The 27,840-nt window shown below is 32.1% G+C and overlaps 1 protein-coding gene across 1 annotated transcript in view; it reads right to left on the bottom strand.

The window, feature by feature from the left end:
• Positions 1-2,681: 2,681 nt before the first annotated feature.
• The window catches only part of LOC136970893 (uncharacterized), a 43,144-nt gene continuing 17,985 nt past the window's right edge, over positions 2,682-27,840 (bottom strand). Inside the window, exons 4-9 of the mRNA XM_067265396.1 lie at positions 24,066-24,155; positions 23,880-23,966; positions 23,616-23,766; positions 14,609-15,430; positions 14,218-14,529; positions 2,682-3,928 (exon numbers count right to left, since the gene is read on the bottom strand). Of these exons, the coding sequence (XP_067121497.1) occupies positions 2,682-3,928; positions 14,218-14,529; positions 14,609-15,430; positions 23,616-23,766; positions 23,880-23,966; positions 24,066-24,155 (2,709 nt within the window). The remainder of the gene's footprint in view (positions 3,929-14,217; positions 14,530-14,608; positions 15,431-23,615; positions 23,767-23,879; positions 23,967-24,065; positions 24,156-27,840) is intronic.

Raw genomic sequence — 27,840 nt, 5'->3', positions numbered from 1 at the left:
AGCTTTCTAATACACGTAGGGGGGCCAAGAGAGTGTTTACATTAATGGTTATCATACCTCTCTGAAGATTCTACGGACATTCGAATTTGTCCCTGTTTAATGGCACAAATGTATCCAAAGTTTGCACAAAAGTATAAAAACCGCGACCGAGACACGGATCGCTGTTAGTAATAATATGAGGCTCGGAGATGCGGCGGTTTGTAGATTCCCCTGGAAGTTCTTGAATGTCGTTGGACTAACCTTTGATGAGAGACTTTCCTGAAGGGGGGAGAAGTGGCTTTTATAGCATCGTGGTGGGAATATGTCATGTGATCGACTGTTGTAGGAGGTAAAGGTTATTGAAGCACGTGTGGAGATTAAAGGTGTTCCCGGGACCAAAAGAAAGTGACGACATTGGACGTTAACTGTAAACTTTAAGTCTTGCGGTATGAGAATAAGTGCCTGGATGGGTGAATGTTTACATTCGAAAAGGAGGTCATAAATTTCTCAGCGATGTTGTTTCCCTTTTTTTCCGAATTCTATAGGCATTAGGAATAGAAATAATTAGGGAAAAATCAATAAAAATTTCAGATCTCACAATAGTATTGCTCCAAAATAGTAGAGAAGTGGGTGCTGCATTCATAATTCACTCTGATTTTTCCAAGCGCTTACTCGTGCATTTTTCAAATTACGTCCACAGTGTTCAATTCCTCAGGCAAAAACATTGGATATTTAAATCAGCTTGATCCACATCACATGTAGACAAGACAAAAGATGCATTGTACATTAATGCATATGCTTGAATCACAGAGTAATTTTACACAAAATATTCAGGTCTGATAGCCGCGTTAGACTCGTGCATCTCATATATCACATTTTCAGGCACGTAATTATTAATGTTAAAGTAGATATTCAATGGATCCCGGGTCAAGCCAGGGTCCTCAGAAACGAAGCCGTCTATTGTCTTGCCAAGTCTAGAGTCACTAGCACGTATATTTATAATATATCTTCTTATATTGACATGCACGTCAAAATAAAAATTATCATTTTCCGGCAAAACAGTTGGGACCACAATACCGTTTGACTCTGCTACACTTTTATCCCCAGGGTTTTCACTATTGCGACCATTCCACACTTTACCTTTTGCTTTACATTATTCAGGCTTCTTACAGGCTCCGCCAATTTCAAATACTATTTGCATAAATTCAAATTTTGGGACAACCCGCACTACGACTGAGGACTTGACAAGGAAAAAACAACTATCCACTTAATTTTCTCATTTTGGTAGCTACAAGATTAGGAATAGCTTAATGAAAGTGGAAATTTTCAGGGACACAACTGGTCTTGCACAATCCAGCAGCACATCCAGACAAGCAAAATGTACATCATTTACTTTTATTGATATTCCAAAGCAAAACTCTTGTGTTCTCCCTAATCGGCACAAACAACCCGTATTTTTTCTCGTTCGCTTGTACAGTTTTAGTTAAGTTTAATTGTACAGCTAGTTCTTATGTGTTGTCTTTTGTTTCTTTGTAGTAATTGGGTTCTGTTTTGTTTGTCTCTCATTGCTCTTTATGTTCTTTTTGTCTACTTGTATATAATAAAAACGAAATTAGCCTCTTTCGAGATTTTGTCATTGCAAGCACTAGACTGTCTGGTTGTTGTCCTTTTCAGTGCTGTTGTTTAGTAATAACTTAGATTTAACATAGATAGAAGTTAATTTAATCTTACTAGTATATTCACTGTTTCTCCTAGTTATTTCACTTAGGTTATTCTGCTTGTTCAGGGCTTCTTAGCTTACTTCCCGTATTATTTTAGTACTAGTTTAGATTAAAGCATGATGCTTTACTTTTTCTAGCTTTTATGTATCTGCAATACTTATTGTTGTATGCTACATTTCAGTTTTCTGTTACCCCAGGCTTGGCATCAGAAAAACTGCATGAAAACATTTATCGTAGATGGAGTAGTAACCTTCCGTACACCGCATAGATAGAAGAGAAAGAAGAATTTTTTCCTTTCTCCTCACTTCTTTTTTCTTTTCCCGTCTTTTTCTTTTTTCTGTCAGATAGACACTGCGTATGGCCGTTAACATTCGTTGAAATAAAAATAAAATATTGCCGCTGAATTGCGGGCTTTTTAAATTTCCTGTTGAAAAACAATTTTTTTTATTGAAATAAAAATTATTTTTACTTTTTCTCGCATTATTCCCAAAAATTATACAATTCAAAATTTTTCAAACTATTGGTAATATCACACAAACATTTTTCAGTTTTTAGCTACATAAAATAATTATATAGCAAATATTAGTATTTCTATAGATAATTCCGAATAAATACGGTGCAGATCATTGTAATTATGTAACTATACTGTAATTAGTATCTAAACGCAAACTTACAAAAATAATTTTTTAAGTGTTTAAAAGTGACAGTGGACAAAAACAAATTATATTAATAAACATTGACATAAAATGCAGTAAATATGAAATAACTGTCACAAAAAAATGACAATCTAGCAAACATTCGTTTAACTTTCCTGGAAACACAAACCTGCGTGTGTAGCAACAGGTGTTACAATGTTTTATATTTATAATTACTATAAATTGCAGAGCTTAATTTTTATATAACTCTTTCGTATAATTTTCTTATCACTGAAGTTGTATAACTCTGATTACAAACTAAACTTACAGTAGTGAACTTCATTTTTCACAAGAAAATTCTGTTTTCCACTTGACCTTGTTGTTTAACATTAAATTTAGAGAAAACAGAGAATACCAGTGAAAGAACCACTGGAATGAAAATTAGAGCATGAAATGCAGTTTCCATAGCAATAAGAAATACAATTTTCACAAATGTAATGCACGCGTACATATTTCTATATACAAACAAAATCCCTAAAATGGTAGACAAAGATCCTTGACATATCGGATAGCCAATACGATAGAGACTGTCTTTCATCTTTTCACTCGGAGTTTCGAACGTAGAACGAACATAAGCATAACAAATATGAGCCGGATAATTTACGCAGAAACCAACACACAATATCAGACTCATCATAGACAAAATGTCCACGTTGACACCCCACAGTGTCATATAACCTAGAGTTTCTACAATAGTGGATGCTACCGATATTGCAACAAGAACGGCAGAAACAATGTTCGGTATAAACAGCAAAAACAACAACATTATTAAAACAGACGTGATCCATAATAAATCTCGAATTGTGTGTTTAATGATGATTCCTTGTTCGTATATAGGAGACAAAGCCGAGTGAATCACAACAGGTAAGTCCAATTCGTCAGCAATTTTCCACAAATTGCTTAAAATTTCTACTTCGGCTGCTGAACTTAACGTATCATTCACAAAAATAACGAATCTGCTACTCAAAATATCGGTTTTATTCTGATTGAAGGCAATATGATTAGAGAATTGCTGTGCCGCTTTAAATTTAAGGAAAACATTGCAAAGTCCATCCAAGAAATCTTCTTTGACCGACATGTTGTTACCACGTAATGAATATTTTGCAATAGGATGATTCTGGAATTCTTTGTAATATTTTAACCATGATACAGTAAATCGGGAATCTGCAATATATGGGAGACGTTCAAATTTGTTTAATAGTTTGACTACGGTTTGTTGCACATTTACGTCTGAATAATCTAATGTAGTATTAATAACTACTTGGTAAGGTAAGGAATAACGGCTGAAACTATTATAATAGATTTTAGCACTCTTCGTTATCGGCGATTCTTCAGGATACAAGGATGCGAGGTCTATACCATAATTTAAAGTTAAAACTCCCCATATTCCGAATGATAAATTTAGAAAGTAAATTATAATAACTATTATCTTTATTACATTTAAAGATAAAATTTTTCCTAGGTTATCTCTGAAATATCTCATTGTTGGTTCATCAGAAGAATTCCTATCTCCGGAAACTTCTTCGTTATTTTCTGAAAATAAACGTTCACTTTATATCATACTATAAATGTTAAAAATTATTTTTGAGAAAATTCACTTCATATAATCTTAATTCATTTTATAAATTTTTTTCATATTTAACGCTATAATGATAATAAAATGTTAAATTAGACATAAGTAAATGAGATAAACAAAGGAAATGTGAGTGATAATATTTAAGGCATTTGTTGGAAGTGTGGGTGCCGGGAGGCGGCCAAAGTCTCGTTCCTCCTTTTTGTCGGCTAACAGGTCCGTGAGACCTGCCCACGTCAAGATGGCGGTTCGGATGAGTTACGCGTTACGCGAGTGGAGGAGGTGAATGGGTACGACGATAGAGCGGCGGAGACGATATCCGAATAAAAGACATAGCCAACGGATAATAACAACAACAAGAATTTATTTAAGCTAACAAGATAATTACAAAAGGGGCGCGCGAAGGTCGCCTATTTCTGGGTTCGCTGAGGGAGAGTTTACATAACTTCGGGTCATACCTCGTGATCCGGGTCGGTCCTCGTAGTCGACAATACTCCGTTGATTTCAGGCGGTTCCCCTCGATTTTGTCCGCACACGCACAGTTAAAAGACAAACGTAACCGACCCCCCTTTTCTCTGTTGTCGCCTTTTTATTCTCTCGGTCACAAGTTCCAGTTTCACCAACCCGCGTTTTTCGACTCTTGTTCCTCCTGATTCATATTTTCTTTTCCTTCGACTCATATCCCTTTTCCTTCTACACGCGCGGAAAAGGATGTATCATTACCGGCTTAATTCCGGTGGGTTCGAACTTTCACACCAGCATGTCAGAAAGATATATAGAAAAAAAATTGTTTTTTCTTTATTACGCAGTAAGAAAAAGATATCGATATACTATAATCCTAAATCTCGGACGTCTTTTGGTGCTGTGAGTAAATTACTTAAAGAATCTAATTTATTGCGATCTGTTGTTAAAATTTGACTATCTTCTCAACTAACTCATACGCTTCATAAATCTGTAAGAATTAAATATTCGCGAAGAAAAACTAGAAGTTTTCATTTTAATGACTTCTGGCAGGCTGATTTAATTGTATTGAAACAATTTTTATATTTAACCTCTTAACAGTGGAACAGTCGGACTCGGCTCTACCAGTTAGTTGTGGAGATAAACCGTGGGAATTTTTTTAAGAATTTTCCCACGCGTTTTTCTCGTTTCCGTTTAGGAAAAAAAATTTTTAAACAGTTACGTCTTGTAAAGAAAAAATCGTTCTTTATTGTCACATAATTTTTTTATATATGAATTTTTTTCGCGGTAATTTTTTGCTAAAATTTTTTTTTTCAAATTTATATTAAATTCTTTTTTGATTTTCTATCCGATACGATTTTTTCAAAAGTTTTTAATTTATTTTCAATTTTATATAATTTTTTAAAGTTTTAGGCATTTAAGTAATGACGATTTTTTCCAACCTGCGAATCAAATTCAAGAAAATGTAATTGACAGTTAACGAATTTCATCCACAACAATAGAAGACGTAAAGGTTGTTATGACTACAACTGGCGGCCTTTCCCCCCAGACTGAAATGTGGGTGAAGGTCGTCTCGTGTTCTACTTTCTGTAGAAGTGACGTAATCATTGTAAATAAAAGAAAATTTCAGTATATCGTTTATTTAAAATTTTAAAATTCCTTGTTCAAATTTACACCGAAATATTAAAGCGAATTAAAATATTAGCATTTTGTAAATAAACTTACTTGACATATAATAAATTTAAATAAATTAATCTTTAAGAAACAACAAAACAATAAAAAAATGTAGAAATATTTTTATATTCATCTTCACATTTAGAACATATGTTATCGTCATTGAGCGATATTTAATTTTAAAAACAATTTTCACAATTGGCATGCATCAGAAAAAAAGTGCATAACTTCCCTAAAATACAGTTCACTGAGAGGGTCCGCTTCACTCTGAAAAAGCCGACAGTTTTATGTCAGAAATCCAATGTGTGACATACTTTCTCTAACGTAGTAAAACAAAGTAAGTTGCAGTACAACAATACACATAAACACAAATAAATTAGTAGCTCAATAATACATACTTTCATTTATATCCATATGTTATATCCAAAAGTCAGTTCTCCCAAATTGTCGAAAAATAAATTATTTTCAACTTTTCTTTTTGTAAAGTAGCATATTCTGAAAAACAAGTTCTATATTCAGCGTAAAATTTCCACCTTTTATCCGTTAAAAACAACGCAAAATGTATGGATCCACGTAATAAAAAATTATCGCAGTGAACTTCGAAAAAACGAGAAACACAGAATTATTAAACCGCACTTTACGAAATCTGGCGCGAACTGTCGTATACAATAAACAAAACGAAAATGCTCTTGTCCAATGTCATCAGGTGACAAAAAGTTTCTAAATAAACGCTAAAAGTTTTAAAGAATTCTTTCACAAAAACCGATGAATTTAATTAATACACAATAACTAAATCTGTTTAATAAAGGTTAATAATTTTCCATTATAATTATGCAAATTAGATATAAAAAAGATCATCGCGCAAATTCTCCCGCGAACCATGGATGACTCTTACGTCATCTGGATTGAAGTTTCCTGCAAAATACTGAAAATTTTTATATAATTATTTTACTAATCCAGTCAAATTTAAATAATATAAAATGTCTAGATCTGTTTAATAAAGATTAGTAATGTACTATCATTAATATGCAAATTAGATATGACAAAGATCACTGTGGAAAAATTCCCGCCAAGATAAAAATAGCTTTCGGTCACGTGATCACCAAGAAATACGCCTTAAATTTAATGTTTGTGTACAAATTAATACATTTTAACTAATGTCATCGTTTAAAATTTAATGTTTCTGTAAAAATTAGTAAATTGTAACAAATTTCATCAAAGACAACAGAATAATTTTCAGCTTATAAAAACTCTACAATAAATGATTATTTCTTCGAAAGACGTCGATATGCACGAATAAATAATAAATATACAATAATGCTTTTATCCATTTTAAGTGGATATTGTAAAAATTAAGCTATTTAATTTGTTTGGCTTTTATAATTTAGTTTCCGAATATTTTACTGTGAAATTCCATTTAGTAAACAGAAACAAAGACAAGCTATTAGTTATAAACAGGACAATAGAATAATTTTTACGTAAATTGAGTGAAAATACAGAAAAAAACGAATTATATCAAAGATGGGGACAAACAAGCTTACATCCCCAGAACAGAGCTTATAATTTGTTGTCAATTTCAGCCTGTTCCTACTTTGACTGTTTTCTGTTGGTAAAAACTTATTTTTTTAAAATAAAAGTACTTTGTTGTTAGTGAAGAAAGATAAAAGTATCGAAATATAATATTCAGAATTAAAAATATTGATGTATGTCCATATTAGAAATGTATATTTTTTTCCGATATTAGAAATAATATCACGAGAAAAACATTATATAAATGAAATACGGCCATAAACAATTTCTTTCTGTCAAATAAATTACGGATTAAACAGGCTTATCTAGAAAAATTCAATCGCGAATAACTGACTATAAATATACAGAGGATACAGTATGCTTGTTATGTGATAGTATCTGCGTTTACAAATTAACAGAATTTTCCTTTTTTTTACACATTATTATGCTATAATCTAGGAAACTATGTTTAATAATAAGACATACTACAGAAAGGGTAAGAAAGAAACGTCAGTCATTGTAACTAATGTATTATTGAAAGTTTCATTCATATAGATAATTAATTTTATCAAGATACATTTCTCCAAAAGAAAATTATCGATATTTATCGTAAATATAAGTAAATTTTATTATAATTTAGATAAAAACTCATTTTTTCCCCACGCATGGCTTCTTTCCCCTCCCTCTTACTCCTATACTTGGAACATTCCATTTCATAATTTGATGTAATAATAACGTTTAAAATGATTCTAAATAAAATATTGACACTTAAAGTAGGTTAATATAGGCCTATATTGTCACGAGTCTCAGGTGTATTCATAAAAATGTAATAATCTATACAATAATACTTTCTCACATGCTCCATGTGTTAAAGTTTGCAGCTGTAATTGAAGTAATATATAAAGAAACAAAATGTTTATATTATCAATAGTTATAAAAGATATCTTATTTTCACGTAGAAAAACAAAATAAGACAGAAGAAACAGACAATCACACGATATCTTTATCCAGGACATTCTACAATTGATTTCAAATTTCTAATGTCGACATACATGAATATTTTTGTGTGTGTGAATATTATATTTCGATACTTTTATGTTTCTTTACTAAGAACATCTTAAAACATTAACTTTTTACCAACAAAAAACAGTCGAAGTAGAAACAGGCTGAAAATAACAACGAATTATAAGCTCTGTTCTGGGGATGTAAGCTTGTTTCTCCCATCTTTGATATAATTCGATTTTTTTCTGTATTTACACTCAACTTACGTATAAATTCTTGTATTGTGCTGTTTATACTTAATAGCCTAACTTTGTTTCTGTTTACTAAATTGAATTTCACAGTAAAATACTCGGAAACTCTAAATTATAAAAGCCACACAGATTAAATGGCTTAATTTTTACAATATCAATTTAAAATGGATAAAAGCATTATTGTATAATTATTATTTATTCGTGTATATCGACTTCTTTCGAAGAAATACTCATTTATTGTACGGTTTATGTAAGCTGAAAAATTAAATTTTAAACATATTTCTTGGTGAACACGTGACCTAAAGCTATTTTTATCTTGGCGGAAGATTTCCTAGTGATCTATCTCATATCTAATTTGCATATTTGTAATAATATTTGTGATAATCTTTATTAAACAGATCTAGACATTTTATATTATTTAAATTTGACTGGATTAGTAAAAGAATTATATAAAAATTTTCAGTATTTTGCAGGAAACTTCAATCCAGATGACGTAAGAGTCATCCATGGTTCGCGGGAGAATTTGCGCGATGATCTTTTTTATATCTAATTTGCATAATTATAATGGAAAATTATTAACCTTTATTAAACAGATTTAGTTATTGTGTATTAATTAAATTCATCGGTTTTTGTGAAAGAATTCTTTAAAACTTTTAGCGTTTATTTAGAAACTTTTTGTCACCCGATGACATTGGACAAGAGCATTTTCGTTTTGTTTATTGTATACGACAGTTCGCGCCAGATTTCGTAAAGTGCGGTTTAATAATTCTGTTTTTCTCGTTTTTTCGAAGTTCACTGCGATAATTTTTTATTACGTGGATCCATACATTTTGCGTTGTTTTTAACGGATAAAAGGTGGAAATTTTACGCTGAATATAGAACTTGTTTTTCAGAATATGCTACTTTACAAAAAGAAAAGTTGAAAATAATTTATTTTTCGACAATTTGGGAGAACTGATCTTTGTTTGGATGTAAATGAAGGCATGTAAATTTATTTGTGCATATAATTATCTAGTTCTAATTTCGAAACATTTATGGCATTTAGTGTTTATAAGCGTGTTATTTAGACATGTCTACCAATTTAGTGCTAAAACGTAGAACTACGTCAAAGAAGAATACAAACTTTAATTAGCAAGTAGTATCTTTATTAGAAAACTTATTTGTTGGTAGATTTTTTTACATTTAAAGTGTAATTAGATGAAACTAAATGGATGTGAACATAGAAAGTTGAATATGGCAAGAGTAATAGATAAAACTATTATTACATATTACTCGATCAGAAAAATTTATACTTGAAGAATTTCGTTTTGATAATTATTGCCTAGGGTTTATGTCGAAAATATTTTTCAGTTATATTTGTAATTACAGTTAATTCGAATAGTAATGGCGCTTAAATATTTATAGAATTAATTGAAGTTTTCGAATTTTGTTTTGAGGAAACTGAGGAAGGCAAGAGTATCTACAGTTGTATAATGAACTGAATTTAAGTAAATTAGGTGACTTTGTATGTTTCGATGTAGTTTTTTTATAATATTACGATATACGAACTTTCGATTTTGTAAATTGTATTATACTAAAAAATAAAGTTTTTCGTTATTCTCCTACTTAATGATGTATTTATAATGTTTCTGAACTAAATAATACTTATTAAATTGAAATCCGAGCATTACAAATTACTATGAATATTAGAGAAGACCGTTTTACTATAAACTACTACGTTTTACTACAGCTTACTCCAATGTTGATTCTACGAAAAGTAGGTCAGACAAGGACCGTTAGACTAATGACGTAGGCTGTTTACTTTTTCCGGTTGCATCGGTGCACTCCCGATAGCGTCATTTACAGAAGTCACACCTACTTTTTTCTGACGCGAGCCAATTAGGAATATTAATTTTTTTAACCAATCAGATGACGGCGGGAGATTTAAATTCGATTTATGTCGATAGATGGCCGTCTAAAATTTCATATTTATTTTAATTTTCTTTCTTTTATTGTAATTTCTCGAGAACTAAAGGATATTCCAAAACAAAGTTGGAGAACCCAACTACTCGTGAAAATTCTACGACTTCACGAAATGGTCCAGGTATTTTATAAGAATTTTTTAACGACTATAGTCGTCCTTCACCACTGCCACTCGATCGTCTTGGACGACTATTCTCGTCCTTCACTGTTAAGAGGTTAATAATGGAGTAAAATATTTACAAATTGCAATCGATGTATTTACTATGAATTTCTATGTGGTACCAATAGAAGATAAAATACCTCACTGTTTTTAAAGCTTTTCAAATTATTTTTAATGAAAGAAACGTTCCGAAAAATTTACAAACTGATAAAGGAAAAGAAATTTTCAATAGATTAGTAAAAAGTCTTTTTTTAAAAATTTTAAAATGAATCATTATTCAATTCATTCTAATACAAAAATAGCTGTTGTCAAAAGATTATATTTCATTCTGCAAAGTTTTATTTATAGATTAAGGGAGGGTGGTGCAAGATGGGGCCATGGGGTAAGAAAGGGACGTCAGTTTATTCGTGGTTAACGTGTCTTCATCTAGCTGTTATTTGGGGAACTAAATGTCAACCTCATGGGACGATAGAACGTCCAATCGCTGTCTTTGTTTGGAAGTAAGAACGTTTTCCATGTCTCAGCAATACTTCATCTAATTTTCTGCCACCTACAAAGTTTCTACAAAGAAACAACCATTGTGAACTTTAACATTTATTTTTAAATGAAGATATTACGGTATTCGAAGTAACCTTTAAGACTGTAATTGTTTAGTTTTAAAATAAAGTTTGATTGTGTTTACAGTCAGTATGAAAAATGTACATGAGGGTCTAATGATGTGTTCACTTGTTTATAATCGATCAGCGCAAATCGCAACCGTCAATCTCGTAACGGTCAAATCGTAACGGTCAACTCTTTGATAACAGGTGCGTGTCTGGGAATTGTAACGGATAAGTTACGGCGGCGCTGATCGATTATAAACAAGTGAACACATCATTAGACCCTCCTGTACGTCAGTATGCAAAGTGCACAGGTTGACCATGAATATGGCCAATGAATCCAGAACAATTTTTGGAGGCAAAGTTTATTGCTGCAGAGACGACAGATAAGCCCCTTCAGCAGCAGGACACACCAGGATGTTCGTTTTGGTACAACCAAAACCGTGAAGGTGGATGTATGCCTAATCTTGGTGCAGAAACGGTCACTGATTACACCGCTACAAGTAGGCCTACTCATTCAGTTTTCACTCAAGTCTCTAACATAGAAATAATGCCAATTCCACATGTTGGAACCAAGACAAAAATTGAAAATAGCAGGAGAGGAAAAACAGCAATCCTAACAGATACCTCGTACAAGCAGCAGCAGATGGAACAACAAAAACAATCAACAGCACTTTCGGCACCCCCAGGAAAACGGGCCTTGTTTACCGAAAGAAATTGCATAAAATCAAAAGTTACAGGCATCTGAAAGGGTAGGCCTAACAAGAAACAAAAGACAAATGACACACAATGCCTCTATTATGGAGGATTATACTCTGCATTTACAGAGAGTTGGGCTAAATGTAGCCATTGTGATAAATGGGCACACTGTTCTTGTGCCAATATTAAAGAAAACGGCAGTTTAACCATTTTAATTTGTCCTTCTTGTATATAAAAATATCACCATCTTACCCTATGGGTGGGGCAAGATGTTGCATTTAAATATAATTTTAAAAATATTAAAAATTTTCTTGTTTTTAAAAACTTTTTTCAAAAATTAAGTTTTGTGTTAAATTTGAAAGAAATTAGGGGCGATTTTCACATACAAAGTCAAATATATTTTATTACATTATAATTTTGCTAACATTTTACCAGATTTTGTGGTATATCAAAAAGACGTTTCCGTTTGGAACTTCCTTGTCAACAAAAACGGTAGTACACCGACCTTTCGTTTTTTCACCTCCTTTTAAATCAACTTTTGTTATATTCTGTAGACGGAACAATGTTGTAATTTAGATATTCCTCTTTATGTGAAATTATTATATAACTCAACTAATGTAAGAAATAATTAGAAAAGAATACAAAAAGGTCTCCCATTTTTGGAAGAGTGAAGGGAAGAAGTTGACCCCTTTTTCGTTAAAGAGGAAGCTGACTTCCTTTCTACTGAACTCTTATCACCAAGTTTTAACGTCATACGAAGATTCATCCCCTAGAGATTGCCCCCGTACTGTACATCCCTTTCACGTGAAGGGAATCTCTCATTTTGATTGGTCAAAATCCGAGAATATTACTGATTTTCGCGCCTTCTGAACTAGAAGTCTGCGGCTGTCTTCCTTCGAAAGAAGGAACAGAACAGAATCCAGTGTTTCCGACATCATTAAAGGAGTTTGGCAGAAATTCTTCGAGAGAACAACACGCACTCCAGAGTCCACATATACATCCTTAGAAGTCGTATCCTGAGTTCGACGCCGATCTACATGAAGTTGCCGACTCCATTCATCATTGAAGATATAAATTCTGCATGAACGTTAGTTAGAAATCGCCGAACAAGACCTCAAGAACTTCTGCATATCATCTGAACTTGTTAAGATAGTATGTCAGTACGGAATTATTGTAACTCTATCCCGGCGAGATAGGTCTTAGTTTATAAGATAACTTTTGTAATTCATTTTGTGTTCATTGTAATGTCATTTTATTTACGTTTTTATTAAATATTTTTGTTATTAGTTAATATGGACTCATCTTTGTCTCATTTCCAGACCTATGTCTTGTCCACTTACTCACGACTCTCCCACTCGAAATTCCTCCGTAAAATTGTTAGCGTGTTAGTCCGCTCAATTGACTAACTATTGTCAAGAAAAACAACTTACATGGGATCCTTACAGACCCTTGGTCTCACTTAATCTAAGGAAGCCATCCTTTTGGACATTCGCGGGCTGATCTCGACGATTAGTTGACGATTAAGTGATATAGGAGTTTAACCAACTGTGTACCCCCGGTTAGCTCCTCACATATATATTATCAAATGTTGTAGTTGCCGAGAATAAAAAATTATCGCTCTCATCAAAGCGGTTGCCATCGTATGACTTTTCAAACCTTAAAGTCCTCATCTTGCCTTACTTTCTCCTATTTACTTATAATTTATCGATATATTTATAAGAATTACGATATGATATTGTGAAAAGCTACAATTGTAGATTTTATAAAAGTATCGTTATATCTCTCCTTACACCATAGCACAATTTTTGGGAAGTTTGAAACATTTAAAAAAATAAGAAACTAGATCGAGGATATATTGCCACTAATTCCTGAATTTTATTACTCCACTAAATTGCAAAAATTTCTCCTATTTTAGATACAATGATAGAAAAATTAAAAAATCTTAAACAAAAATGATATTGTAAAATAAACTTATTTACAGATATTAAGGTCATGCAGTGTTTAAAATAAAAATGCATTCAAAATAATTTTAAAAAAGGTATTATTTAAAACTACTAACAAATACGGTGCTGTTTAAATTAATACTTACCATATCGCCTGTCTAAAAAAATTGATAGAAATACATGCAAATATTTTACATAAAATTTTATTTCCATAAATACGATTCGTTCCTTATAAAATTTGGTAGAAATTTGAAAAGTTACAATTTACAGTAAATAACTCGAACCCACCATAAATAATACTTCTATAATATTTATAATAATTAAAAATCAACCGTGTATAGTTGTGTATTCAGAAAATACTCCGTAATACAATGTTTCACTAAATATGAATTGTGTAAGAAATTCGGCCTAAATATTAGGCATATGTGTAATATTTAGACCGAATTTCGAACTGACAATACTCAAAACAAGAAAAATGAATGAACTTGCCGAAATTAAGACGAAGTGACTGTTGTTGTTTCTCTTCTCTGTATCCCGATAACGCCATGCATCCACCGAAGAACGTCAGCTGATACAAAAATGTAAACACTATGCACGTTGCGGAATAATAACAGAACATTCTCACAAGAGGAATAGATGTCCTCATTCCAATACAGTAGGAAAAGAGATTGGTTAACGATGTTAATGTTATAGAAACTCCGGCTTCGGCAAACGTTTCTTCCATGCGTTTCGGTACTCCGTGCTTGGGGTTCGATGTTCTCCAACACGCCAACAATACGAAAGCATCGTCAATTTCGGTCACTGCAACAACAGAATTTTCACGAAATAGAGAATCATAACACACCAGCGAATAGAAGTAAAATAATGAATAACGACTTACCCAAAACTAAAAAAGGAATGCTGATGTTCCAAATAGAATTTTCTGTGCCTAGAACAGACGTGAAACCGAAAGAAGTGACTACGGCCAGTCCAGCAGATACCACACTTGCCACACCAAGAACTGGCTTGCTTTTTGCCCAATTGTTGCTCATATACGTTATAATAGTAAACGCACAAACAAAAGTCACCAATGCACCGATCATGGGTGTTATATTTTGAAGTAATTGCAAATTTTGCTCTTTAAACAACCAATTATACTCGACGAAACACAGAACGTGTTCAAAACGATGATTTCTTATACGATTGTAGACTGCCGTTTGCCATTTCTCTACGAGATTAAGTTTATTCTCGTCGCTTTCGTCGGTAAAATACACTAATCTGATAGCATTTACTGTTTCAACCAAATCGTTCTTATCTTCGGTGACACCTCCAAAGTTGAGCGAGTAAATCTTATACGAGTAAGTCAACGGATCTATATCGAACGGATACCTCAATCTCTTCTTCCTCTGCACTATATTATCAATTTCCGGAAAGATTTCGATGAGGGGATTTTCAAAGCATTTCTGGCCCACACGTCCACAGAGATCCGAATATCCAATTTCCCTTCCTGCCTCATTGATTGTTATATTCTTAATTAATTCATCCACCCGACTAATTTCTAGCAACACATCTTTTTGTAGCATGTTTCTACCATCTTTTCTTGTAAACATCACAAGCACGAATTTTGGGATGGTTGAAAAGCTTGTCGGATCAAAAAATTTGGATGTATTAAAAGGAAATGTTTTGTCAATAAATTTCTTAGTATTAAAGACTTTTCCCGAATCTGCAAAAGACAATTTAGTTATATTTTCGATAGTGTTTATGTTAAAGATGAAAGCTGAGAATATTGCTGTTATTAAAACCGGCGAAAGGATAAAGTAGTACGGATGAAAACCGATGAACCTTCCTAATTTTCGAAAAATGACCGATATTGTTTTTCGTACACAATCAATATCCATTACTTAATTACGATTTGTGGAAAAACCAAAAATGATTTGCCCTACTTAAAATAAAAACATTTTATTTTATTAAATTCAATTAACTTAAATTAGCGATAAAAGTTTATTTATAAAGTTCAGTTTACAAAGACCGTGGAACATAAAATTAAGCAGAACTATTTACCTGTTATCAGTTGCAAGTGTATTCTGTTGTAAGTTGCTTCCTTTATACGGAATCTAAACGACGCAATTCTGCTTTAAAACAATTATTTTAATATGACAAAAACGTTATTTATGTTGTCTGTAGGCAATTTCCAGGTAAAACTTGTACATCTGGTTTGTATAAACAAGTATTTATGACTTCCTGTTTGATTTTCATATACACAGGATATTTTGGTTAATTTTAGACATTGAAATGAAAAAATACTTAATATTATATTAATCTTAGGAAAGATAAGAAATATATAAAGTAAATAATTGCTCAAAGACTGATTGAATAAATTAATAACGTGATTCGTGATAAGTATTTAGTTACTCGTGATTTACTATTGATATTATTATGATTTAGTTTAAACAATTTAAACAAGACCGTAGATGTATGGATTTTTAATTATTCAAACATTAATATACGGTCACATCTACGGTACTAAATGTATTGTACAAGATAATTACAATATTCAAAAGGTTTAATTTGTGTGAAAAATGTAGAAAATATACAGTTCGAGGGTCTACATTTATATTTTGACCTTCGAATTGAAAATATTCAATTCGAAGGTCAAAATATAAATGTAGACTTTAATGTTTTTATCTCATAAGACTTTGATGCTGAGTATTAAAATTAAACATAAAGTAATTCACGTTATTATTATGAAAATAAAATTTCAAAATATTTTTAGTTCTAGAATATAATTTTAAAATTTGAACATTCTAATGCTGTAAAGATGAGATTTATATAAAAGTTTTATAACTCTTCAGGAAGAATGCTTTCCTGTATTACGTGATTAATTATGTGCGCGAAAGGACTTTTGAGTAATGTATATGTTACTTTTCTGATATTTGTAAACAGCAGACAGAAAGAGTGGCGATCATGTACAAAATTCCCCACCGTAAATTTTTACTTTTTTGGGCTCAGGGAATCTTCAAAAACGTCAAAAAATGAAAACAATTGGGGAGTAATTTCTGTAGGTATGGATGTTAATGTATGAGTATATATATGCAGGTGTGTGTAGAAATAACAATGTTTTTCACCCTCTTTGAAGCTTAACTGCTGTGCTCTTTCTGGAACATCTCTGAAATTTTCCAGGAAGATTTGATTATTAGGGGATCGTTGTAGCAAAATTTTGGAGGAGATTAATTAAAGGTCAAGAAAGTTGAGGAAGATAAAGTTGATCGTGTATATCTCTAGTAGGGTCGAACTTAATAAGGAGTGAAATTGTCATTATTTACAAGTTTTCATGAAACTCACTCCTTTTTTCAAAATTAAGCTTCTTGAGAATTTTTAATAAATAAAAACAAACATTTTCGCCAATAAATGATGCACAGAGTTAAGCAATTCTTTGCTAGATTTTTTTTACATCAATTGCAATTTATTAATATAACGTAATTCTGCGTCTCTTATGTGTTCATAAGATGTATATCATAAAAATAAAAACAAACATCAAATTGAGAAACTAATTACCATAGTGAAAATTAGTTTGAAATTTGATAATCATTAAGTGTAACATGTATTCTTCGATGATAATTAATTGTTAAATGAATAGTTTTAACAAATATATATTAATACATCATTGAAATATTGTTTGTTCGCGTTTTACATAAGAAAATAGTATAATAGAACAAAAGACAATAAATAACTTTTGTAAAACAACTATGGATTATTCACCAATTGTATTAACAAAGTTCATAATTTATTAATATATCAACCGTTCTAAACTAAATTCAATCAAAAGACAAAACTTAAGGAACTACTTGGGAGAACTATCGAAATAAATTAAGGATCAACTAGGATTAAAACTTACCTAGAAAAAAGGAAAAAAATCAGTTTAAGCACTTATTCAAAAGAAGAATCGGATAGTCTCCCAAGCAGTCTAAGCAACCACAGGTTAAATAGTAGGCGACCACGCCTCCAGACGTAATTTACATAAAATAAACCAGAGCTTTCGCTTTAAGCCTAAAAACAATAAAACAAAACATCAAGAACAAATATACCATAAACTTTATGAAATGAACAATTTAACCTTCTTTATAAAAGTAAGTACCTTGAAAAATAAATCCGAATCAAAAATAAATTTTTTAAAACTGATTAAGTGAAAAACAGGGGGCCCCGTTTTCCACTCAATCCCCTTACTTTGGCAGAATCCAATATCTTCTTACTGAGCTCCAACAGAGATAAAGTAGCCGATCTGCTCCAAGCAGCGCCTCAAGTCAGCGGACAACGACTCCAACTGATCACTGTCCCAAAAAATCCTCTGATAACAAATGCCAGAACCACCCAAAAAATCTGTAGCACAATCTTCCAAATAGAGTACTATCGGGCAGTGATCAGACCATAAGCAACTCTCTATTTTAAAACATTGAATACAATTTCACACAGAAGGAGTAACTATTCCCAAATCAATCACTGAAGAACCTCGATTGGAAACAAAAGTAAACTCTCCCGCTTCATCACCAGAAGCACAACCATTTAGGATTATTAGATCATTATCCGCACAATACTCAAGAACTTTCCATCCTCTCAAATTCATATTTACGTTTTTAGAGGCTCTACATCTCTTACTGACAGAAATATCACTGTTATCACATATTCGTCGAAATCACATTATGGTTACCGGTCCGTGCATTAAAATCACCCAACCAAATCTAATTCGTCGACCTCAAACCTGGACAATACATCAAAAATTTCTTGCCACCTTTGTTCCAGCATATAAACAAAACCAATATTAAACTCTCCTAATGGTAGCAGAATATTAATTTATACAATATAACTATCTCTACAAATAATATTAAATTTCAGAAAAGATTTAATGCAAAGCAACTAACCAGCCATAGGTCTACCACTACTGTGAACTCTCACAGCATCACCAACAATACAATGATATTCTCTTAACTCCTCTCAAAAACATTTACTCTCACCCGTAACAAACCATGTTTCCGATTAAAAAAAAAACACATCATACTCCAATAAATAATTCCAAAAGGACCGCGGTTTATTACTAATTCAAGCACAATTCCACGCCATAATAGAAAACATAGAAGTCATTAATGGTTGCTATGAGATCGGAACCACCTTGGCTGATACTTCATCGAATTTATACCGAACACCATCTACCCATAACTTATCATAACTTAACAGAACACTTCTCGCTCCTTCTTCTCTTTTATTCTTCCCAAATATCCTTAGGTTATATCTAATATCCCGTAAACGTTTAAAAAAATTGTCATACGCAGCAACATTAAGATTCCGATTCTCAAATACAGCCTTATTAAACCTTAATTTATCACTAAAGGACCCAAATTGACAAATTGCTGGTTTAGGTTTATCTCCAACTCTCTTTCCAACCCGATACGCGTTTACAATATGCAACGAGGATAAATTCAAGGTATTAACTACAAAAGAATTAACAGTGTCAAATATTTCCAAAGACGCCTCCTCTTTCCTCTCTTCCAATCCGTGGATAACAACATTGTTCATCCTTCTCTGATTATCCATAGCATCCAGTTCTCTCTCAAAAAAGGAAAATTTTGTAAAAATTTTATCCATATCCAGCAAATGCCCGACACCAATTACATCCTCCCCAACCTTTGACTCGACCTCCCCCAACCTCACCTCAAAATCAATCAACGACTCATCTACATTCCGGAGCCACTCGGTCAGATGATCCAATCTTCTGATAAATTCATCAACCTTACCATACAACGAAACATGCAATCGCAAGAGTAGCCTAACACCTTCTGACACACCAAAATTTGAGTCCTGTAATAAGTTCGCAATATCCTCTTCACCAGAAAAAGTCTCACCCTTAAACCTAGCTGTTGATCTTTCAGGAACGATTGGAGAAAAGGTCTTCCTCTTTTGAGCTTGGGACATAATTATAAACTAAACTTACCTAGAGAAAAGGAAAAAACAGTTTATCCGATTTTTTTTTTTTGAATAAGTGCTTAGTCTCCCAAGCAGTCTAAGCAACCATAGGTTAAACAGTAGGCGTGGTAAGTGTCCTTAAATTTACAGAAGATTAACGTAATTTACATAAAATAACCCGAGCTTTCGCTTTAAGCCTTGAAAAATAAATCCGAATCAAAAATAATTTTTTTAAAACTGATTAAATGAAAAACAGGGGACCCCAAAAGTCTCCTCACGTAATTTTGACAGAAAAGTACAAACAGCGATAATATGAAACGCATCCAATGGTGAGTCAGCCGCACCACACATGCAAATGTCTCTTCTAGAGAAAGGAAAAAAACAGTTTAAGCACTTATTCAAAAAAAGAATCGGATAGTCTCTCCGTTTAATGCTATATATTAATTCACAATTTTCTGACATCCTAAAAGGTTATGTCTTCCCATGATTTTCTATGTATTTATTATAAGAATAATAGTCCATTAATAACATATTTGTTTCATAATTAACGGAAAAACGTTTTTAGAGTCTATACTTCAAATATATAGCCATATTTTTAATAGTGTTGTTTATTAAGTTCAAATAATACAATTGTGAGACCGCGGATTTTAGCGGAAAAATCTTGTAAATGAATGGAAACTTATTTTTTCATACGGAAATTATTGTAAACATCCTCCTTCAATTATCAACAGTTAGGTGGGAAAGTTTACATTTATCTGTCAAGAACTGCAAGTCACCGTCAACAACAGACTGCTTTCCCATGCTAACGCTATAAAAGCCCGCCCGCCCGGAAGCTTGGCGCGCGTCAGCACACGGAATTTATTCCTATACTTGTGCCAGTCAACCTTCATGCTTCGGACTTGAATCCCGTCGGAGAAGACATTCAACGGCAACTTCCATACCGTCGGCGATCGCCATACTCCTGTTATCCCATCTCACATCCAGAGGTATTTTGTTAGAACTCTCTGAACTCTCTCTCCCTAGTAACGGCATTAGGCTTAGCTCATAGCCGTCCCAATGTGAACTTGTAAAACCTTGCATTAATCCTATGTTAACAGCATCTAATCTAGTAGCATATAGTAGAATAGACTTGTAACCAACTTTGTTGGTTAATCTAGTTAGGTTAACAAATAAAACATTTATTGATTATCTTCTGTAAATTTAAGGACACTTACCAACGCACTCCCCACTCGTGTTTGCTTCCTAGCCATCCGAAGCGAGATCGAGATCGGGTTCCGCCAACCAGTGCAGTGTTAATGGTCGGGAAAGTTTAGCCACTCTGTTTATCTCACACAAATTAATTAGATAGAAATTAGGATTTTTGCCCCTTACGCTATTTAGAGATCTGTATTGTAGCGTAATACCCTATTCACACTGTGCATTTTAAGCCAGCTTAAGGTATGAAATATGAACGGAACTGACTTAACGTTAAACCATTTTAACTACTTGCGGCAGGAGACAAATTTTCAAAATTTCCTAAAATTGATAAGATTGATTGATATGAATTTTAAATATTCAAGTACTTGTCGGATTATGAAACCTTTACAATCTGGAAAAACCATATTGGCAAGAAAAATTATCTTAAGACGATTTTTTAAAATTTTGTTGAAAAAGATTTTGTGGTGTTACTCTCTTTATCTACCGTTTTTCAAAAGGAAAAAAAAAACCCATCTCATTTATGTACGGTTTGTCAGACTCGGCGCAAGGATGGGATTTATAATAATTGATGTTCTGATGCACGAACAGTCTTTGAAAACAACATTTTTTACGACAGAATCTCATCAGGGTAATGTAAGTGTAATTTAATAATACAGAATTTGTTTCCGAAAAGTAAGATTATGAGGGATATAAATTTAAATACTCATTATTTGATTCTATTTAAAAATAATCGTGATGAGAGTCAAGTGAATTGTTTGGGTCGTCAAGCTTTTGCAGGAAAATTAAAGAATAGATATGCATTATATCAATGGTGCGGTTTTCTTTATATTGCTTTAAAAATCAATTCTTTAAATATTTCTTCAAAAAAATTTATGAGACTTCATAGGTTCATACGGTAGTCTCAGTCTCTTGCCCTTCTCCCCTTTTCTCTCGCCCGTCTTCCTATTTAACGAGCTTCTGGACGACAACTTCCGACCAATTCGGATTTCTTTTTCCACCGGTAGCTTCCAAAAACGTCGGCCCTTCTCCCGACGAAACAGCTTACCGAAACGGCCGCCCCTTGTTTACATTTTTTTTCTAGTAGGCTAACATGTGGTAAACACATTGCCGCCCTCACACAAGTCCCATAAACAGAGGCGCTACTGCCTTTGTTTCCCTGACTGTTTACAAACACAACGCCAGGTGGGAACAATTTAGAAGGTCGTGTCGCGTTTACCCCTACTCCGTTAAAAGCGAACCTTTACAAATAGCATATAATCTTTGTTATTCAGTTTGAATTATTAACATAAAATGTATTCTTAATTTTTTTTATAATTAAACCTGTTAAATTAGTGTACTTTCTATTAGTTTTTGAACTCTTTTTTGTACGGATATTCGGAAAGAGTACTGTACATCATTGTACTTGATGGTCATCAATTCTTAATAAAATGCTTGTTTTTTTATGTTAACTGAAACTGAGATCTATTAATAATAATAAAGATACTTTGTAAAATTTATGTGTTATTTAATACGTTCCAAATATTACAGAATACGTAAGCAAGTCGTATGTAGTGTCTATACTTTTTAAGTGTACAAGACTCGTAGCCGCCACAGTTTATATAATCATTGATAGCAAGGAATATCATTTATTATAAACATTAAAAAATTATTTATTGCAAAGAAAAGAAGCTGGTTTCTTTTTTTTAAGCTTTTGACTTTGAAGAGTTGCCTAATGTTTCGGTCGTAAAACTCGTAGTAATATTCAATTCAAATCGTATATAACATGTAACATTATTATAATGTGGTAGAAACTACGGTCAGTAAAAATTTTGAATAAAAAAAATACAGTTTAACAGATTTTCGAGTATTCGTTTAACTCTTAATTATAATATTATATATACATGTACTGTTATGTTACTGTGGCAACATACGTCTGCATTCCTCTGCAGTCTCTTAAAGTATAACTTTTAGAATTACTTGAAGCTTGAAGTAAGTAAATTCACAAGTCCAATCTTTTCCGTTTTAAACTTTTTATTGCTACTAATTTACATCTCTGTCAATGAACTATTCAAAACATTTTTTGAAACTTTTTGCTTAGAAAATAAATGTTTGGAAGAAGCAGTAGTAAGAGATATTGTCACAAAGTAAAGAAAAGTCATGCACGCATCAGGCAAGCACATAGTTTTTCTAAGGAAAATTCGAAATTTTTTCTCTGTGTCACTTTAGAAATGCCATTCTCTATGCAAAATTTAAATATAAGAAGTTGCGTTGAAATCAATAGTGATAAATCACCTTCGTAACGGGCGAGTTTCTAACGAACTAAAAGTAACAAATGCATACATCGTATTTATTGCTTTTATTTCAGACCACGATTAAGAAAAGAATAACACTAATTAGTCCATGAGAACAATCACACTATCGAATCGATTCGCAAACTGTGATATGACCATGTGTAAAGTAGCATAGAAAATCCCAATTTTAAACTTGCTCTCTAGAAGTAAAGCTTCGGCCTTCAGAAAATTTTAAAAAACAGCAACAACCGAAATATCCGATACATTGACAAACAATGACAAATATCTGTGTAAATCTGAGTTTCAACGAGACCGTTTGCACAGCTGTTATGCATCTCAACAAGCAATTTTATGACATATTAAACATAGTTCACTTTTCTTTTTTAAACGTGATATTGCGAAGCATTTTCTATTAAATTATTAGAAAAAATAATATAGGCCATACAAATTATTACAAAATTTTCCATATTAAAGAAATAAATATACCTGATCGAAAAAAATGATATAAACTCTGATCCTGTGGTTTGATGCAAATTTTTTCCTCATACAAGTCATGTGATTTGCAAACATCGATTTGTATACCAAATTCTCTGTTGAAGGGTGGCTGCATCTTCAGTAATCTGCATCTATAGAATTTCTTATCATTAAAAATGTAATCAGCTGAGTAATGAAGTCAAAGGTATACTGAAATTACAATGAATTCTTAGTGATGTAAATCACAGAAATAAGGAATACAAAAAATTCACTTACTTTCAAAACTGCTTCCTTGGTAAAGAAGAAAAAATTGTTACTTCTGAAACCCACTTTTGCCTTTGCTACATATAACAACACTAGTACCTAATAAATAAAAATAATGAATATAGTTTTAAGTTTATATAATTCACCATTAAGGAAAACGAAATATAGTTTATATTTTAGTAAAAAACTAGTTCAAACTCTAGGAGGTTGTAAAGTAATATTCACAGTTTTTTCATCATGTTTATTCTGTAAGTATACATCCATGATACAGGAAACAGATCGTCGCATCTAAATCGTAAAATTATTCGTTATTAAACAGTCGTTACGTATTGTGTTAACATAAAATTTAGTGCATTGAAATTAATGTACTGTTTGAAAACATAAAACTTACGTTAGAAGGTATTCTTGCCATGTATAAAAAATAAGTTAAAATAGCTATTACAAGAAGTACAAAGGAAAATAGGAAAATGAAAGATTCGAAGTTAAATCTCACGTGAAGCAATACATAAATACATGCAATGCATCCAATTGGAACGAGTACCGTAATTACTAATGCGTGAGCCGTTTTACAAAATTTATCAACGACCTTAATAAAATAAACAATAGAGGACAACTCGAATAATGTTGCTTTATTCTTTAAACCTTCTTCATCAATCTTTTCATTTATATACTGAATGAATGTTTGTAGTAAATGAACGGTTATAAATGTTAGGATCCAGGCGAATCCTATTCCATAACAAGCAATACTACTAAAAACATAAAAGCTGAACACAATGTGAAAATTACAGAATATTGCTTGAGCGAACGTCTGATAATGTTCGTGATAAAGAATGTAAATTGTACATAAAATGATACACCAAGACATAGCGAAAAAGCTGAAATAAAGCATGATGAAATCTTGATAAAGTTCCAATTTTGCATAAATTCTACTTGCACATTTTATTCGTTTGTCAGCGAAATTTAATATATTGAATAACTCAGTGGCATTTTTGTTGCAAAAATACGAACATATTAATGAAAGCGCAATTAAAACTAATACTATAATTCGTGCGTATTGTCCGACCATTATCCAAAATTGGGGAATGCCACAAGATTCTATCCATTCGAGTTTTATGAAACGAGCCGAAAATTCTTTTGGTACAAGGAAAAACATTAGTACAATCGACAGAAGATGGCCTTGAATCACGAGTATTCGAACCCATAAATAATCGTTTCTTTTGGGTATATAGATGCCAAAAAGGCTCAAAATATTAAGATAAGCTTGAACAATTTCCACAATTGAATTGGCCATCATCGTATTGTTTGAAGTGGGTATCGTGTTGCTAGATGTTTCATAAGCAGTGGAGAAAATGCCGTATAAAATATTCCTGAGTATTATGGATAAGCTTTTAAAATTGTTTTCGGTCTTTAATAGTGTTGTTTGTTAATTATGTAATTAGTTTGAGGCAGTTTGCTAAGAATATTCGATGGAAAATAAACATCATTAGCCTCAATGACATATTTATGATTATGAGCTTAAAGCAATAAAGTCACGTGAAATAAATACGACGTAGCAAAAGTAGCGTTATAATTAATTTCATGTAATAAAGCATGATGAAATAATAATGATAAACTAATTAATTTCATGTAATAAATTGTATTTATTTATCTAAAAGAGATTTTAGTTTGCTGCCATTTACTATTGTAGGTTCTGTTATTATTTTTATTATTATTATTTTAGTGGGTAAATTATAAAATAAACATGAATGTAAAATATTTCATGCAAATTTCTGAAATACCTGTTTTAAGTAATCGTTGTTTGTGAATGTATATCACAATAAAGCATTTCAATCATGTTGCCTTTATTATCGTGTTGTTTCGAAAATAAATGTTTAGCCTTTAATGTTTTGTATTTTATCCTATTTTCTTAAAACTTTCTCCACCCTGTAGGCAATAAAAGGGCGTATTTTAGCATGCCTATTACTGTTTCAGCAAAACCCACAAACGGGTGGCCGAATCGTGAAGGACGGGATCTGGCATATTTGTACTGTCCATCACCAGGAAATACCTGGAGCTGTTACAACTCGTCTTGATTTTATCCCGGGTTTTCCTGAGCGGTAGGTTCCACCTTGACCGCTCGGCAATGTGGCAATCTACTTCGTTTGGGACCCAATCAAACAATCCTACTGAAGAAATATCGAATTTGTTTTGTCTAACACTGTCTAATACTATCGTTAATAAGCTGTTTTAAAAGATATAAATTGAAAATAAAAACTATAATTTAAATCTGATATCTGTATAATTATTTATTAATTTTAATCCTTGTTCAATCTTAATCTTTAGACATCGCAATGCTCATTGTGAACATGCATTTGATATAATTTACCTCACGATAAGGACACTGTGGTTGTAAATTAGCGTTTTAATTGATATTACAGATGTTAAGGCTGCATAAAAAATGTCAAGATACCATTAATGACTGTGTTCAACTGTCTTGCCGGTCTTTACCTGTGACAGAAACGTAGATGTTTCTTTGGATGGAGCAGATCTATTACATTGCGCATCGGCTATACCTCTTAAATCTTTGGAAAGTCTGAAAATTTATAACGCTAGTAAGAAAGGGATCGCAATTAACTTGAAAAATCTGTAGTAGTATGACATTGGAGAGCATTATTCGATGTTTTATAGTTTTGTTTATTACCATTTTGCTATATTTATGATGTTTTTACTAATAATATCTTATATATTGTCGTATTTATTTAATTATTATGTTTTCTATTTAACATTATTCTTCTTAATTATTTATTCATATTTTCTATGTTCGAGATAATATGTTTATGTTTTACATGACTCACTATGTAAATTTTTAATTTTCGAATGGTTTTCAAATGTGGACTATGTAGCTTTTTTTAATGTGCCGAATAATATATACCAGGTGTGGGCAAGCAAGAGTTTAGTGGGAGCCGAAATTTAGGTTTCGCGAAATGCATGGGACTCACAGTTCTGTACTGTCGTGGCAGGTAGTACGGTAAGGCGCGCGATTTTTTATGTAATATAAATATAATATAAAACAAATACAGTAGAGCATCGATTATCCGACTCAATTGGGGACTGGGTTGGTCGGATAACTGAAAAAACGGATAACCGAAAAGTATGAAAAAATACATTATTAATATAGTGTATTAGTATATTAGTATATCCCATGTAATAAGCATATTAATATATCGCTATTAACCTACTTCGCGTTCAATTTTCATCGATGTTAAGCCTAACAAAATTTTTAAAAAAATAATAATCATCGTTAAATTATTTCTTTATTTGCAAAAAATAAATACAAAAATAAAGAAAAAAAATTAGAAAATTAAGCCTAGTTTAAATACTGGCCTCCTTTTCATGGTCGAGCCAGTGTTTCCAGCTAAAATACGCAAAAATTTAACAAAAATAATATTAAAGTAGCCAAGACATAGTCAAATATTGTAGCGCCACATCACTAGCAGACATTTGAATTTGCTGACTAGAACGCGGTCAGTTAACCGATGTGACGGTTGATCGGGGGCCGGATAATCGATGCTCTACTGTATTGAACTTTTTTAAACAAATATTTTCACAAAATTATAAAAACAAAATTGTAAAAATAAAAATAATAATAAACAGAAATTAACACTTTCAGCAAGAGCCGCATATAACTCAAAAAGAGCCGCATTCGCCCATGCCTGATGTATACAATGTATAATTTAGGTAAATATTTTAACTTTAACAAAATCATACAAAAGAGATACTTATAAAACCTGGAAACGGAAAGTTAAATACTGCACAAATATAGATTTCCCAATGTAGAATTAAAATCTTCCACTACATATCTTGTGTCCAGTTGCAAAACTTAAGAATATTTGCACTGTAATGTTCATGTCAGTTAGTACATTGGAATGCTAACCAATTGTAAGTCATTACAGTGTTAATTTCTTTTAACCGGCATCTATGAATTTTGAGTTTT

Source organism: Centruroides vittatus, unplaced genomic scaffold (genome assembly GCF_030686945.1).
Source record: "Centruroides vittatus isolate TY-2023 unplaced genomic scaffold, ASM3068694v2 contig_221, whole genome shotgun sequence".
NCBI classification, from domain to species: Eukaryota; Metazoa; Arthropoda; class Arachnida; order Scorpiones; family Buthidae; genus Centruroides; species Centruroides vittatus.
The sequence above is the reverse complement of the archived record's forward strand: the minus strand, read 5'-3'. Positions and strand labels throughout refer to the sequence as shown.